General features: G+C 40.9%; 1 protein-coding gene across 2 annotated transcripts in view; it reads right to left on the bottom strand.

Moving 5' to 3' along the window:
* The window catches only part of klhl8 (kelch-like family member 8), a 40,627-nt gene extending 25,784 nt beyond the window's left edge, over nucleotides 1–14,843 (bottom strand). Inside the window, exons 1-2 of one of the 2 annotated variants that reach the window (XM_080190889.1) lie at nucleotides 14,398–14,843; nucleotides 1,707–2,009 (exon numbers count right to left, since the gene is read on the bottom strand). In XM_080190889.1, the coding sequence (XP_080047015.1) occupies nucleotides 1,707–1,904 (198 nt within the window). In that variant the 5' untranslated portion in view covers nucleotides 1,905–2,009; nucleotides 14,398–14,843. Of the gene's footprint in view, nucleotides 1–1,706; nucleotides 2,010–13,871; nucleotides 13,961–14,397 lie in introns of those variants that run through there. The other variant, XM_080190899.1, reaches the window with a different exon arrangement.
* Between the last annotated feature and the right edge of the window lie 959 nt (nucleotides 14,844–15,802).

The raw sequence follows: 15,802 nt of genomic DNA, 5'->3' as shown, positions 1-15,802 counted from the left end.
TTCTAGCAATGCATTAATTTATCAGTACTTTTCCTAAACCAACTAATGACAAAGATAATCCTGTAATAATTATACATAAGTGGTTTTTTTAACTATTTGCCTGAAGGCCATCCCCATACCCCCACTTCTTGCCTTCAAACAACCGCACAACCTCAAACAGACCATTGTCCGCAACATACTACGCAGCCTTCAGGAGAACAGTGACCACAACACCACACAACCCTGCCACAGCAACCTCTGCGAGATGTAACAGATCATCAACTTAGCTGTCATCATATCATGTGAGAACACCATACACCAGGTACACAGTACATACTCTTGCAACTTGGCCAACGTTGTCTACCTGATATGTTGCAGCAAAGGATGTCCCAAAGCATGGTACACAGAGGATACCATGCAGACGCTATGAAAATGGATGAATGAACACCACTTGACAATCACTAGGCAGGAGTGTTCTCTTCCTGTTGGGGAACACGTCAACAGTCATGGGCATTCAGCCTATGATCGTCGGGTAAGCTTTCTCCAAGGCAACCTTCACAACACATGACAGCGCAGAATCGCTGAGCAGAGACCGATAGCCAAGTCTGGCGCATCTGAGGACAGCCTCAACCGGGATCTTGGGTTCATGTCACACTATCTGTAACCCCCACGACTTGCCTGGGCTTGCAAACTCTTACTAACTGTCCTGGCTGGAGACAATACCTGTCTCTGGCTGGAGACAATACCCTTTAACCTGTACTTAACTCTCTCTCCACTCACATTGTCTCTACATTTAAGACTTGATTACCTGTAAAGACTCGCATTCCAACCATTAGCTTGTAAATTGAGTTTGTGTCTATATATGCCCTGCTTGTGAAGACAACTCCCACTTAGCTGATGAAGGGGCAGTGCTCCAAAAACTTGTGGCTTGTGTTACCAAATAAACCTGTTGGACTTTAGCCTGGTGTTGTGAGACTTCTTACTGTAATTTAAGAAACTGAATGCGTAATCTTTTTGATGTTACATTGTGAATGTACTTGCTGTTATGTAGACTCTCACAACATTAAACATGTATGGTTTTCTGCATTTACGCTTGCACAAGCTTTTTCCTGAACATGCTTAGCGCACAAAGATCCAGTGACCTACAACATGAAGTTCAATCTGTTGAGCTTTATTAGCAAAACAATAACATTGATCCAGGCTGCATTAAGGCAAGTTGTAGCAGACAATTAACCCTGATAGTTTTAAAGAATTAAATTTGCAAGTCAGAAATTTCTCATGTCCCACAAATCTTGCCCGAAAGTCAACATCTTATATACAAGGATGGGCAATGACAAAGCCAGGGAGAGTTCCATTAGCAGCAAAAGGTATGTATTAAATTGCCACTGGAAAGATTAAAATACGACATTGTAATGCAACTGCTACAAATCTTGGTTCTAATAGGCATAAATTCTGAAATGTTGGAACTTGCATAAGTGTGTTGAGGCATTGGAAGATCACTGTTCAACATTTTCCAAATTGCACTGGTATTAAGTTGATGTAATACTTCAATAAAATTTATAGCCTCAATGAATGTTTATAATTCAAAGTTTTCTAATCATATTAAAATTGATTTTCACGTTCCAAATGACTTTCCATCCAAAGCTGTTAGGAGTTTGCATTTTGATGAGAGAAATTGGGTTTCAAAATAAAGGCACAAAAGATAGAGGGGCAGGTATTCCTCTCACCTTCAATGTTACATCACATAATTCTTTGGCTTCATAGAATTGATAGAGAGCACGGTGATATTCCTTCCAAGCTTCATCTGCTTCGAAAAGAAAATAACCATCAGGCTCAGTCTCATGGTTAAATGACCTACTGGGAAGCCTCCTGCTCTTTAGCTGATGGTGCTTCAAATTTTCTGGAATCATATCACTTGAAGCCATTTCTTTAAATATTATGTCTTCAGCTGGAAGAATCTAATTGAGACCTTCAAGATACTGCCCTCTGTGGATCAAGCACCTCGGTAATATTTGCATATGTATCCTTTCCTGGGTAAAAAAGAAAAAATACCAATTAATTGGTAGTTACGCAAATTCAAATACACATCAATATATGCAATATTTGTTAGCCAGTTTCTAAGTGAGAAAAAACTGAATACTACAAGCTCCAAGTTCTTATATTAACACTGAATAATGTGGGTTTTTTAAAAAACATTTAATTCATGTAGAAATTTTTGCTCACTAAAGTGCATTTAATATTCCCTGAAATTATTCTCCACACTGTATTCAATCAAAACCAGTTTTCCAGACCCAAGGGAATCCATTAGGGATTGGAGAGATCATGGGATTTGCTCAGATATTGGTCCAAACGGTTGTCCAGGTGTGATGATGCATTTCAGCGTATGAATGGCAATACTTTTTTTTTAAATAGAAGAAATCTGAATTTCCTCTGGTCTTTTGGTGAGCCAGGAATGCCTACTGTGCAAAAAGAACAACACCTGCTGAGTTCTGATCCCCCATTTTAAATGAAAATCAAATTTCCTTCCACACACCATTTTCATCTAGTGGTGCAGGATTTTGGAAGCCCATTAAAGGTCTGCCAGGCTTGGGTTCCTGAGGAAAATGGAAAGTCTGTTGAGGAGTCTGGAACATCATGAATGTAAAGTAGCTTCACACATTTAAATTTCATTTAATATCACTTTTAAAGGGGCGTCTAGAAAATTCATGAATAAGATGGGAGTAGAGGAATATGGTCCCTGGAGGGTACAGGGTTTTAGTTCAGACAGGCAGCATGGTCGGTGCAGGCTTGGAGGGCCAAAGGGCCTGTACCTGTGCTGTAATTTTCTTGTTCATATTATTATTAGGAGGTGCGTGGAAATGTATGTTTTTAATGTAGCGATTCATCATTGGGATCTGCCCTTCAAAGGTATGTCGACCCTTATATTGACCAGCCTTGTATATTTGTTCATATGCATAATAGTGCTTTTCCAATAAAAACTGGTGAAAGCACAATAATGCAATTACAAATTTTACAAATTGTTCTGTCAGCCTGTGCAGTCATCCTTCCTATGCTGTGAAATAAATGGCTCTGTCTAATCAAAATAAAGGCCTGGATTTGACACTTGGAAAATAAATCTAACTACCTGCTCCCTTGCATTGATTGACAGACTTTTTTTTTAACTGAAATGAATAGCTTCTGTTCTTTCCATCCAGAAAGGAAGTTTACTATTTGGATAGCTGTGGCTTTTCTGAATGCTTAGCTGACTTTCAGCACACTAGATGTTCTATTCATCTGAGAATGAATAACGGTTTCAAGAAATTTTAGTACAAGATTGTCCCTTTGACATAGTCCCTGGTTTGCTAGCATGAGCTAATAGAATTAGAAGCAAAGTATTATAGGATATTTTTCATATGGTAGCATGCATTTTCCATAGAATCAATGACATGGAAGCTTTAACTAGATGGTGTGCGTTTTTGCCAAAGTGTAGAATAATTTCTGAAATCGAATGGTGCATACTGGGTGAACGGCTATGGAGAATACATATAGGTAGCATTGCAGAGGCATGAGCAATCTGAGGCTCATGCTGATATGGGCGGACAAAGGGGCATTTAAAACACCGTTTTGAACTTATGTGCTGCATTGGCGAACAAAGATCGGCACCCACACTCCTCTTGCACTCCACTGCAGCTCCTCATCTGTACTGCAAACCCAGTCCAGGTGTGAAATGACAAAATGGCATGGAAAGTCATACAAGTGTCAAGTGTGCAGTTTGCGAGCTGTGCACATGTACAGGTTGGATTTTCCTGACCCCAGAGGAAGACCTGCCCATTATTATTTTAACTGGTGCATATGAACTGTAGTAAATATTTGCTGCAAATCATGAATAACATTAACTGTTAGTAGTATGTAAGATGGAATAGATTTTGGAGCTTCAAAACCTTAAAGCAAAGCAATTCCCAATCTTCCTACTTCACTTTCCTTATTTTAAGCCCATTCCTTAAAATCTACCTCTTGGCTATGCTTGCCCTAATATCTCGTGGTTCAGTTCCATATAGTATTAGTACTTCTGTGAAGTGCCTTGAGATGCTTAAATACGTTAAAAGTGACATATACAAACAAGTTGATCTTAGCTGCAATGCTGTCAAGGAAGTCACGAAGTGGGGACTAACTGCATCTACATGGTAACAGAAGGTGAGCAGCTCTGCTTTTCAAATCTCTGTAAGCAATGCCTACTGCATTAGTGAATTGCACATTGTTGCTCTTGGTATGTTGGTCAAATCTGAATTTTTGAGGGGTTGTGTGTTTATTGAACCATATTTTGAGCATACACACATCCCTTCTGGGCCATATCAAAAGTTACTTTTCATTTTGAAAGAAGAGATTCCCCAACCTAACTAGTTTATGGATTGGTTTCAACGTCACATGCAACTAGCAAAAAAAACCTTCAACAACTTATCCTTGCAAGTGTTGAAAAAGCTATTAGATGTCTTTTTATTGCTGCTCCAGCAAAAACAAAACATCCAGTTTTGAGTTTTCCATGACTACAGTTTTGAATATATAATGAGAAAGTATATTAAGGATGGCCATCGCCATGGATGCTGCCAAGCCTGAGTATTCCCAGGACTTTTTCTTTATTTCAGATGTCCAGTTTATGCAGTATTTTGCTTTTAGTTTACTACTGGCAAATAGTTATGCCCCAGTTCTTTTCTAGTTTTTACGCAAAAATCTGCACATTTTCATGTTTCAGATTGAAGTCTGTTACTTCAGTAAGGGGAAAAATGTAGGCTATGCACCAAATAGAAGCAGGTTTGCATATAAAACAGCTAATTAAATTCCCAGCTGCTGACACATTCAGACAACTGTACCTGCTGAGATCGGATTCACTCCTCCTGAAAATCAATTTAATGCAGATTTCTGATAATTTCCCATTTTTTCAGCAGCAAACTAACACAGTGGGTTCAATAAGCAAAAGAATCCAATAGTCACTCCTAAATGCAAGGCCTGCTATAATTCAAAGATTTATTCTAATGTTGGAAATTAATGACAAAACAGTGCGCACTACTGAGGGTCTGAGGTCTATCAATGAATTTTTAAAAAGTAATGCGTTACTTCACAATGCACCTTGTTAAAATTACACACTTCAAGTTAATTCCCTGTCTTCATTTATAAAGAAAACATAACCTTTAACTACCATTCCTATATTTCCATTTCCCACTGGATTTGACTCTGCTTCTCGCATAGTTGTCATTATTCAGAACGATAAACTGCATTTCTCTACTGGCACAGATCCAGATGGAAAGCTATAGAAGGACAGACAGTTTAATAAAGGTTGCCCAAGCAAAAACTCTAAGAAACATTTTCCGCATATGTACAGTTGAGGCATTTTTAGAAAGTCTGTTAAGATAATATTTTGATGGCACTGCTGTGTGAGGAGACAACAAAATGATTATATATTTTCAGGAAAAAAAATCAAAATTGCTGGAAAGATTAATAGTTTGGGTATAACTCTGTCAGAACTGAAAGTTCCTAAGAGTGGAGGTGGTTGGGGTTGCCAGGATATTCCTGAAGTTGTGTTGCTGCTGTTTCGCGACACAGAAAACAGCAGCAACACAAGGGACCCAAAGGAAGAACCAGGAGAAAGGCAAACAAGGACAAAGAATGCAGTTTAGTTTAATAGTTAAATATATCAAGCTTGTGTCAGAGCAGTGTCCTTTTAAAAAAGATAGCTGCACAAATAGAATTTGCTAATTAGCTGAAGTGCCTAGATTAGACATTTCTCACTAAGCCAAGTGACAGAAACAATGAATAAGATTCCTGATAGGAGACATACCAATGGTTCACTAACCCTGACATTAACCATGAAATTTATCACTTAGTTTTTAATGACTTACTGGACATGTTTATCTTTTTCTGAACCACAGTGGGAAACAAGGGGACTGTGGATGAGAAAATCTATGAACAGCTACTGAAAGTAACTTGATCTCAACCTCAAAAAGTCCAGCTTCAGCATACACTGGAAACTGGTCATCAAGAACACTCAAAATAAGAATAGCTCTTTAATTGCAGAAGGAAGCTATGCACAGCACTTATGCACTGCTAAAGGAAACGGTCCCTTACAACTAGCATCTGTTACCTCTGATGTCCCCCAAAGACCCACACTGGCCCCTATCTCTCATCTCAAGTTGGATTCAGCAACATAACATGTCAGCAACATAAGTTTCTACATGTACACTCATGACACTTAGCTCAAATTCACTGCCATCTCTTTTGACCCCTCCGTTGTCCAAAACCTATCAAACTGCTTGTCCAACATCCAACTCTGGATGCACAACAGCTTTCCCCCAATTTGTCACATTGATGTCTCTTGTGCATGACCAATTTCAATTTGTAATTTCACAGGCTGACAAAACACATACATAAAAGGACCTTTTTAAAACAACAGACACTGACTAAAGAAGGCAGCCACGTTTACATTTGTAATACCAGACATCATCTGATGTCCGGTATTACAAATTTGACTAGTTTCTTGAAAGTTTCAATGTGAATTGAAATTCTGACAGCCTCATGGAATTTCACACCCAAGTATGTCAATAACTCCTTCAAAAGGATTTAGTGAAATGGACTGAACATTACATTCCTATAAGACCACCTCTCCAATGGAGCCAGAATAGCTCAAACAATGATTATATGGAGATATATTTTCCAACACATTTAAGGGGTTAATGGCTTTGTCATTACAGAATCTACTCTACACTGGTTAGACCGCATTTGCAGTACTGCGTCCAGTTCTGGTCACCTTACTACCGGAAGGACGTCGAGACCCTGGAGAGAGTGCAGAGAAGATTTACCAGGATGCTGCCTGGTATGGAAGGACTGAGTTATGAGGAAAGATTGGGTAAACTGGGGCTCTTTTCCTTAGAAAGACGGAGATTAAGGGGGGGATCTGATAGAGGTGTATAAAATAATGAAGGGTATAGATAGAGTAAACAGTGGCAGGCTTTTTCCTAGATTGGAGACAAATATCACGAAAGGTCACGAGCTAAGGGTGAGGGGGGAGAAGTATAATTTGGATACTAGAGGGAGGATTTTCACACAGAGGGTCGTGAGGGTACGGAATGCACTACCAAGTAAGGTGGTGGAGGCAGGCACGCTGGACTTGTTTAAGGTTTACTTAGATAGGCACGAGTGAAACAGGGATGGAGGGTTATAGGAGACGGTTTTAAAAAGGGTCAGAGCCTCGGGACATTACTGGAAATCTAATGCTGCATGTTGATGTTTTGTCTCTTTTACTCCGCAGGTGTGTCAGTCCACCTTGTTGTCTAACAAGGAGCATGCACACGGTGGGTTGTGCGTGGGCTGCTCTTGGATGTTTCGAGAGTGGCCTAGTACTTCGCATCGTTGTGTGTGCTTAAAACTGGACCAGCAGATGGTCACCACAACAGCTCAGTGACTATCACTGCTAGCTGTGCAGATACGTGGATTTGGGCCAGTGTCTGTGGGAGTTTGCGCATTCTCCCTGTGGTTGCGTGGGTTTCCTCCGGGTGCTCCAGTTTCCTCCCACACCCCAAAGATGTGCTCTTAGGCTGACTGGTGTAACAAATTGTCCCTAAACTATTTTCCCCTGAATCTGGTTTCCAATGGGGATACCATACGCATGCACATGGGTCAAGGTAGGTGTAGGAAAATGCTTTGTTAAGATAGCAGCGCGGGCTCGTTGGGCCTGTTTCCCTTGCTGGGTTGTTCTTTGTACTCGCATCTGGCCATGAAACAAAAGCAGCCACCATTTCAGACTTCACATCAACAAATATTTTCTGAAATTATTACAGGGTGAGAGAAGTTATGTGACTGAAGTAACCATGTGAAACCTCTTTAATACAGCTGCTAAACACGTTAGTCTGGAAAAGTTGCCAATGAAACAACAAGGAAATCCTTTCTCTAGTCTCCCTCAACTCAAGGCCCTATGTCAGGTAAAAATCCAGCTTAGAGATGGCGAATTTCCATCAAAAGGAGCTTATGGTGCAAAAATTACAAATATCTTAGAAAAGATGGGTTATGTTTTTAAAAGGGAACTGTCTCTGGCAATTGCAATTTTACATAGGTTTTAACTTAACTCAGTAAATTTAGAAACTAGAACCAGTAGTCCATTCAGCCTTTTGAGCCTGCTCTGTCATTCATTTTAATCTGGCTGATCATTGAATTCAATATCCTGATTCTCCCCCTAATCTCTTGATCCTTTCAGCCCCAGGAATTATATTGAATTTCTTCTTGAAATCAGACATCATTTTGGCTTCAACTATGTTCTGTGGTAGTGAATTCCACACATTCACCACCTGCGGGTGAAGAAATTTCTCCTCACCTCAGTTCTAAAAGGTTTACCCCTTATCCTCCAACTATGACACCGAGTTCTGGACTCTCCCACCATTGGGAACATTCTTTCTAAATTTACTCTGTCTAACTCTGTTAAAATTTTATAAGTGTCAATGAGACCTCTTCTCACTCTTCTGAACTCCAATGAATATATTCCTAATCTCTTCTCATATGACAGACCTGCCATCCCAGGAATCAGCTTCGCTGTACTCCCTCTCTCACAAGAACATCCTTCCCCAGACAAGGGCACCAAAAATATTAAGACAAGCATGGAACAATCCTCTACCAAAGCCAAGGATTCAAACATTGAACTCTCTTTTTTTCAGTCTTTCTGCGAAGAATTTTAATTTGGCAAAGAAAGTACCTACAGTATAACCTGTAAATATTACATGCGTGAATGTGGTTGAGACATACAGAATTACCTTTTAAATATTTTTATATCTTTTCCTGGGTAAATTTTGAACTCAATAAAAACCCCCTTTTTGTTTTAAGCTTAGGAATGCCTCCCAGACTCCTTTCTTTGCAATCAGTAGGTAAATGGTTAAACGCATGACAATGAGCAAGCTCCTTTATCCTTAATCCTCCTGAAAACCTGTTATGGTCAGACTTAGATGATTATCAAATGGGACTCCTTTGATTTTACCTCTTCTCATGTGGCCAAAACAAATTAAATTGAACAAATAACATAAATTTGAAGTTGAAGTAGGTCAGTTGGGAGAGCTGAAGATCTAAAGGTCCCTGATTCAATCTCTGGCTCTGGCATGAGCCCACCTTCTATGCTATCTGGTACTGTTTTTTGGCAGCACAGTGACACAGTAGTTAGCACTGCTGCCTCACAGCTCCAGGGATTTGGGTTTGATTCCTGACTTAGATCACCGTCTGTGTGAAGGTTGCATATTCTCCCTGTGTTTGCATGGGTTTCCTCCGGGTGCTCCAGTTTCCTCCCACACTCCAAAAGATGTGCTGATTAGGTTGATTGGACATGCTAAATTAACCTCTAGTGCCCCAGGATGTGATAGGCTAGAGGGATTAGCAGGGTAACTAAGCAGAGATAGGGCCTGGGTGAGATTGTTGTCGGTGCAGACTCAATGGGCTGAATGGCCTCCTTCTATACTGACAGGTTTCTATTTTTAAATATTGGACAGACTGAAGCCATTGTTTTGGGTCCCTGTTACAAACTGTTTCTTAGCTACTGACTCAAACCACCTCCCTGGCAAATTTCTGATGCTGAAACAGATGGCTTTCAAATATTGTGTTTAACCAGCCATACTACTTAACTCTCATATTCCCATCTCCATAAAATTACCAGCGTTCTCTTCTGCCTCAGTTCATCTTCATCCACAACTTTCTTGCCTCTCACCTTGATAATTCCAATTTTTTTCTGGCAGGCTTCTCATGTTCCACCCTTTGTAAACTTACAGTCATCTAATCTTTGCTCTCTTATCCTTACTTGCACCAAGTCTCCATTAACTGTAGGTTTGAAGGACAATCTTAAAAGGAGTAAAGTGGGGGAATTCCAGAGCTGGCTTCACCCCTCCAATCAATCCACAACCCTCCAAGATATCTGCACTTCTCTAATTCTAGATTGTCCCCGATTTTAATTGTCCCAGTATTGGTGGTCATGCCTTCAACAGCAAAGGTCCTAAGCTCCTGAATACCCTCCCTAAAACTCCGACTCACTTTATTCATTTAAGACATCCCTTAAAATTTACTTTTTAACCTAACATCTATCCTGAATATCTTCATGTAACTTATCAGGTTTTGCTTTATAATGTTCCTGTGAAGTACCATAACATTTTGTCACATTTAAAGCACTGTATAAGTTGTTGCTATATCATAATCTTATTTTTCAACAACACTGAAACAGCAACTTCTGATATGGCACCACTTTTTGGAATCAAATCTAAAGTTAGCTAAATATCACATGGCCAACATGTCGAAAAACAAAAAGGCTGTTTTGCACCTACATTGTGGCAGATGGACGAGGAACTGTTCAGATTGCAATACAAAACTGCACACAAGTTGCAGTTAAAGGAGAGAATTAAGGCTCGTTAAGGGTGTTTTAAACTAGTTTTATTGACTCAATAGTTACTTGGCAAAGTACAAGTTTAATAAAAAGAAATGCATGTTCCTGACAATCAGGTCTTGAAAGTGAGGTTATTTTAAGAGACATCTTAGTCATTGCAAACTGGTTAATTTTCCAACATTAAACATTTGGGTTTTTTTGTGATAAATTTCTCCATTGCTTGTGCCATTTTATCAGCAAGCAGTAGAAAGTTTGTGGCAAGTCAAATGCCAGATAGAAAACTTTTTAAACGAATTCCCAAATACCACGCCAGCTGTGTGTCCTGCTATAAATACAACTTCAACTGAGTCAGTGGAGAAGACCACTTTAAAATCTAACTCTATTTTTCAATCCAAAATTTAGGAATTTGTGAAGGAGCAATATTAAAATTCACAAGAAAACCCAAAATTTATTGTTGCTAAATTATGTTGTTTAACATTAAATAATGCTATACTTATAATACCCTCATCCACCATTCTAACATTGTTCACATCCTGCATGACCTCAGTCAATTCACACATCCATGTCCAGCTATTCAAATCTGCTTCCGGTTGGCCTCCAAGTCTCTCCCCTCTATAAACTCTTCCAAATATCTCCTTTGGTTTGACATCCATTTACTGATTACAACTATGAAGTGTTTTGGAGTGTTTTTGTACATTTGAGGCATAATAGTTGTTGTTATACTCTGGTACCTACAAAGTCTGAGTCTAGTCTACAGAGTGTCAAAATCATCCAGGCTGCATCTCAGCAGATTTTCCCTCATGCCTTTTGTACATTTACACAAGCCTTGGTAATGGGACTGAAAAACGCCCAAATATTTTTAATGCTCTCAGTAAATTATTAAAGGCAAGATGACAAAGTATTACTATCTGGTGCGGGACCAGCAACTTTGGACAAAATTTGAAATCCCAGTTACTCACCATGAGAAAAAAGCCACAAGATTCCATGATTTTAAATAAACAAACTTTACTATACAAAGTCAGAAAAATAAGACATATTTCTTATACTCTTAATAGTCACAAGTAACAAGGTAGAATCATAGAATTCCAATGGTGCAGAAGGAGGACACGTGACCGATCGAGTCTGCACCAACAACGATCCCAGCCAGGCTCTTTCCCCATGACTCCATGTATTTACTCTTTTAGTCACACTGACATTAAGGGGCAATTTAGCATGGCCAATCTACTCAACTTGCACACCTTTGGATTGTGGGAGAAAACAGGCGCACCAGGAGGAAACCCATGCAGACATGGGGAGAATGTGCCAAATTCCACACAAACTGTGACTCGAGCCGGATGCTGTGAGGCAGCAATGCTAAACACTGTGCTACCCATGGTAAATATGAATAAACAGGCAACTTGTGGTTAAAAACAGTACACTGCACATTAAATGGCAGACACAATCAAGAGGGATCCCACAGATTTCTCAGCAACCCACCCAGATGTGTGACCAGTGAGTCATAAAATCTCATTAACGCTCTGCCTCCCTCAAGAGATTTCCACTCTTATTTTTGAAGATCTAGCCTCTGAATTCCCTCAAGCTGCTTTGACTCAAAATGCATCAACAGCTGCTCACCTCCTGATGGTTCAACCTCTTCTCATAAGACTGTGTTTCGCAAGTAATTACTAGCACACTTCCAACTCTTTCAAAGACTGCCATCTTCACTAAGTAGGCACTGCCTCATTGTTTCTCCCAAATCCAGTCTCCCAGCTGCACCAAGCTATAAATGGCTCCAGGGTTTCTCCTGAGCCCAAATGCCTCCAGTAAAAAAAAACCTTCTGTAACCATCTCAACTCCCCTGGACTTCTGAGCCCTAACTGCATACTAACAGCAGCACCATTTTTGTAGCCAGTCTCCTATTTGCCTGCTGCAGAACACTCACTCCTCCAGCAAACACACAGATAAATTGAGACCACAAAACATGAAGCTCTGCCCATTTCCATGATCCAAATGATGCTACCAAATAATCCTGTTGGACTTTAACCTGGTGTTGTGAGACGTCTTACTGTTCTTACCCCAGTCCAACCCTGGCATCTCCACATCATCATTTCCATGATGACATATCTTTTCAGAATTCACCAAATGCTTTAAAATAATTTAGCTGTTAACTCACAAAACTTCTATTTGCTTGAACAAGCAGCGCAATTATCATGGGCTATATTTTAGGTGTCCCCATCAGACACATGAAATAGGGTTGGTACCCAGCCCACCACCTTCCCACCCCATAACATAACTGGGCAGGCACTGAAATTAGCAGGGTCAACTGGACTTGCAAATTGACCCCCAATAGCATATGACCTGTGCTATAATACAGTTGGCTTGGGCTGACTTTTTTTTTAAATTTAAAAGGGTGGGAAGGAGTGGGGGCTCTGGTGCCCTCTGCATATCAAGTCATCCTTCAAAGATAGCGGCACGGTAGCACAGTGGTTAGCACTGCTGCTTCACAGCTCCAGGGTCCTGAGTTCGATTCCTGGCTCGGGTCACTGTCTGTGTGGAGACAGTTCTCCTCGTGTCTGTGCGGGTTTCCTCCGGGTGCTCTGGTTTCCTCCCACAGTCCAAAGATGTGCAGGTTAGGTTGATTGGCTATGCTAAGAAATTGCCCCTTAGAGTCCTGGGATGCGGAGGTTAGAGGGATTAGTGGCTATAATGTGTGGGGATATGGGGGTAGGGCCTGGGTGGGATTGTGTTCGGTGCAGACTCAATGGGCTGAAGGGCCTCCTTCTGCACTGGAGGGTTCTGTGGATAGAAAGCAAACTCAATGGGCTGAAAGGCCTCCAGCGGCAGTGGCCAAACCTCCCCACCCAATATCCTGGACTGACCTCACTCAAGGTCCATTGTGTTCTCTTTCTGGGAATGATTGCTATCCTGGCAATGCTCAGAACTCTTGGCACTGCTGGAACCATCCCACCATACCCAACCCCTCCCCCGACCCCATAAAACAGCCCGAAGTCTTCAACAAAGTAAACCCATTTGCTGTTTTATAACCTGAAGTCTAATAGACTCCAAGCTGCTTCAGATGCATTTAAACATTAATCTTCCCAGAACTAAACGTTACATCTAAAACATCAGCATGGACTAAATGTTCATCACAGACAGCTTTTTTTCCTCCAGAAAAACGTTCTTCCCCTGCACAACCGTAATGTAATTCAATAAAATTAAGATTAAATCCGCTGCTGCGATCCCAAATCTACTTCCATCAAAGCAGGCCATCCATCTTCTTGAGCGTATCTAGCTATTCAATTAAATCTGTGCCTCAAATCCCATTTACCGTATCCCTTGATTTTTTTTTAAAAAGTGCTTGCAGCAAGGCTAACTGAATCGGATTTTTTGTTTTAAAGGAATTTCTTTCACAGATCTCTGGGTTTCTATAGCAGCTCTCAATATTTTATTCGGAGGGAAGCCTGAAAGCAGTTGTTTACCTTCTCAATCTCAGGTGATCCAGGAAGGGCAGGGGAAAAAAAACCGAAGCAGGATTTACGGAAAGAGGATTTCCAGCCACTCGACAACAAATAAAGTAGAAGTTTTTGGTTCGGAAAGAAGTACAAAAAGTGTATTTTTCTCTCCCTGCGCTTTACTCCATCGGTGTAAACAAACGTGTGTGTGTTTTTTCAATCGGTGGAGGAGCTGAGAAGTCTGAGACAGGGAGTGGGCTGAGGATAAACTGCGGGCAAGTCAGTCAGTGGGGAAAATATTCCCCAACCTGAGAGGAAAAAACAACCGCTTAACAGAAAGACGCCAGAAAAGAGAGACAAGCGCCCGAATTATATCAAAATACCGCGTTCAAAAATAAAACCGACCCACCCCACGGTTAAAGTGGGGACTTTACTCTTTGTTATATTGAGCCCTCACCACCCCCCCCCCAGCACAATTACTATTTAGTCAGGTTTATCTCAGTTAAATATATTTACACACGAGTTTACGTTTGTTTTTTTTTTAATTTCAAATTAACTCGTCCCCACTGATCCTCTGGGTGAAATGGTCTTTTGCAGTGAGTGGGGACCTACCTTGTTTCTGAGCGGCGGGAGGTTTGTGCAGCCATGGCTGATCCCGGGGAGACGGAGCTGCCACCGACCGCGCTCCCCGGGTGCCTCCTCCTCACACTTCCGGGCTGGTGCCCCGAGTGTCGGCGTCCCCCCTGCCCCTGTGTGGCCGCTGCCGATGTTCCGAGTGTCCGGCTGCCGCCGCTGCCGCTGCCGCTCCCGGTCCAGGTTCTGAGGGGGCCAGCGCCAGCGCTCCTACACACAACACGAAAAGCTGCTGCAAAACACCGAGTGCAAAAAAAACCCACACACTCGGAAATGAACGCGCTGTAAATTTTACCCACAGCAACTGCGCAAGCCGCCAAAGACACCCGGCGTGAGGTTTCGTGTTGTAAAGTTAATTGTTTATGGCGAGGTTGCAACTTTCACAATCGGAAGGGTTCCCGCGTTTGAAAAGTGTGACTCCTGAAAATGTTTTAAAAATAGAATAAAGCTGGTAAAATATTAACCTTTCACTTGTAACCATCACACGACACACATAAATGATCTTACTTGGTTGGGTTGGAATCATGGTTATCCGGTAGGGATGTCTGTCGGCTGAGATTAAGCATCAGTTCAAATCCAAGATGGGGTGCAATGCCTTTTCTTGTCAACTTGGATGTTGTTTGTTTCTCTTGTGGGGATCACGATTCAATTTAATTGGGTTCAATTTAAATTTGTTTTTTGGAGCAAGCAAGGAGATGGGTTCAGCTCTCTCCGGTCTGCTCTGTGCAGTGGCTTTGTAACTTTAAGAATGGAGAGATTTTTTGAACGATAAATGATCTTTTTCCAGCGGTTTAGCAGCAAATGCAGCCGATTGCAAATGTAAGAACAAATGCTCACAATGACAATACAACAAAATACATAACCTTAAAATGCTTAATGAATGAGTTGAAGTAACCCAAAGTTCTGTCAGTCACTTCATTTCCGTTAAAGGCAAAATACTGCGGATGCTGGAATCTGAAACAAAAACAGAAAATGCTAGACAATCTCAGCAGGTCTGACAGCATCTGTGAAGAGAATAGAGTCAACATTTCCAGTCTGGACCTTTGTCAGAGCTGATCATTTATCCTATTGGAAGCATAAGCACAATAACTATACTTAGCTATGTATGTTATGAAATACTGATAACTGGTCAGGAATTAGGGCATGTTGTCTAATCCAGTAGATAGTATGGTAGGGAAAAGATAGTTGAGGGTGCAGGCAAGTATTTCTTCCTTACTCAACATGTTAGGAACTAATAGATTTAACAGAGATAATAGAGCATTCCTGAAATGATATCTGATTTCCATGTGGGAACTGCAGAAATTCACAGCACAGAAGGAAGCTACCTGGCTTACAATTGTAACTGCACAGCACTCAACGAACTATCCATTTTGACCTATTTTTC

Source organism: Carcharhinus amblyrhynchos, chromosome 1 (assembly GCF_965287045.1).
Source record: "Carcharhinus amblyrhynchos chromosome 1, sCarAmb.v2.hapA, whole genome shotgun sequence".
Taxonomy (NCBI): domain Eukaryota; kingdom Metazoa; phylum Chordata; class Chondrichthyes; order Carcharhiniformes; family Carcharhinidae; genus Carcharhinus; species Carcharhinus amblyrhynchos.
This window is presented reverse-complemented; position numbering and strand designations above follow the sequence as displayed.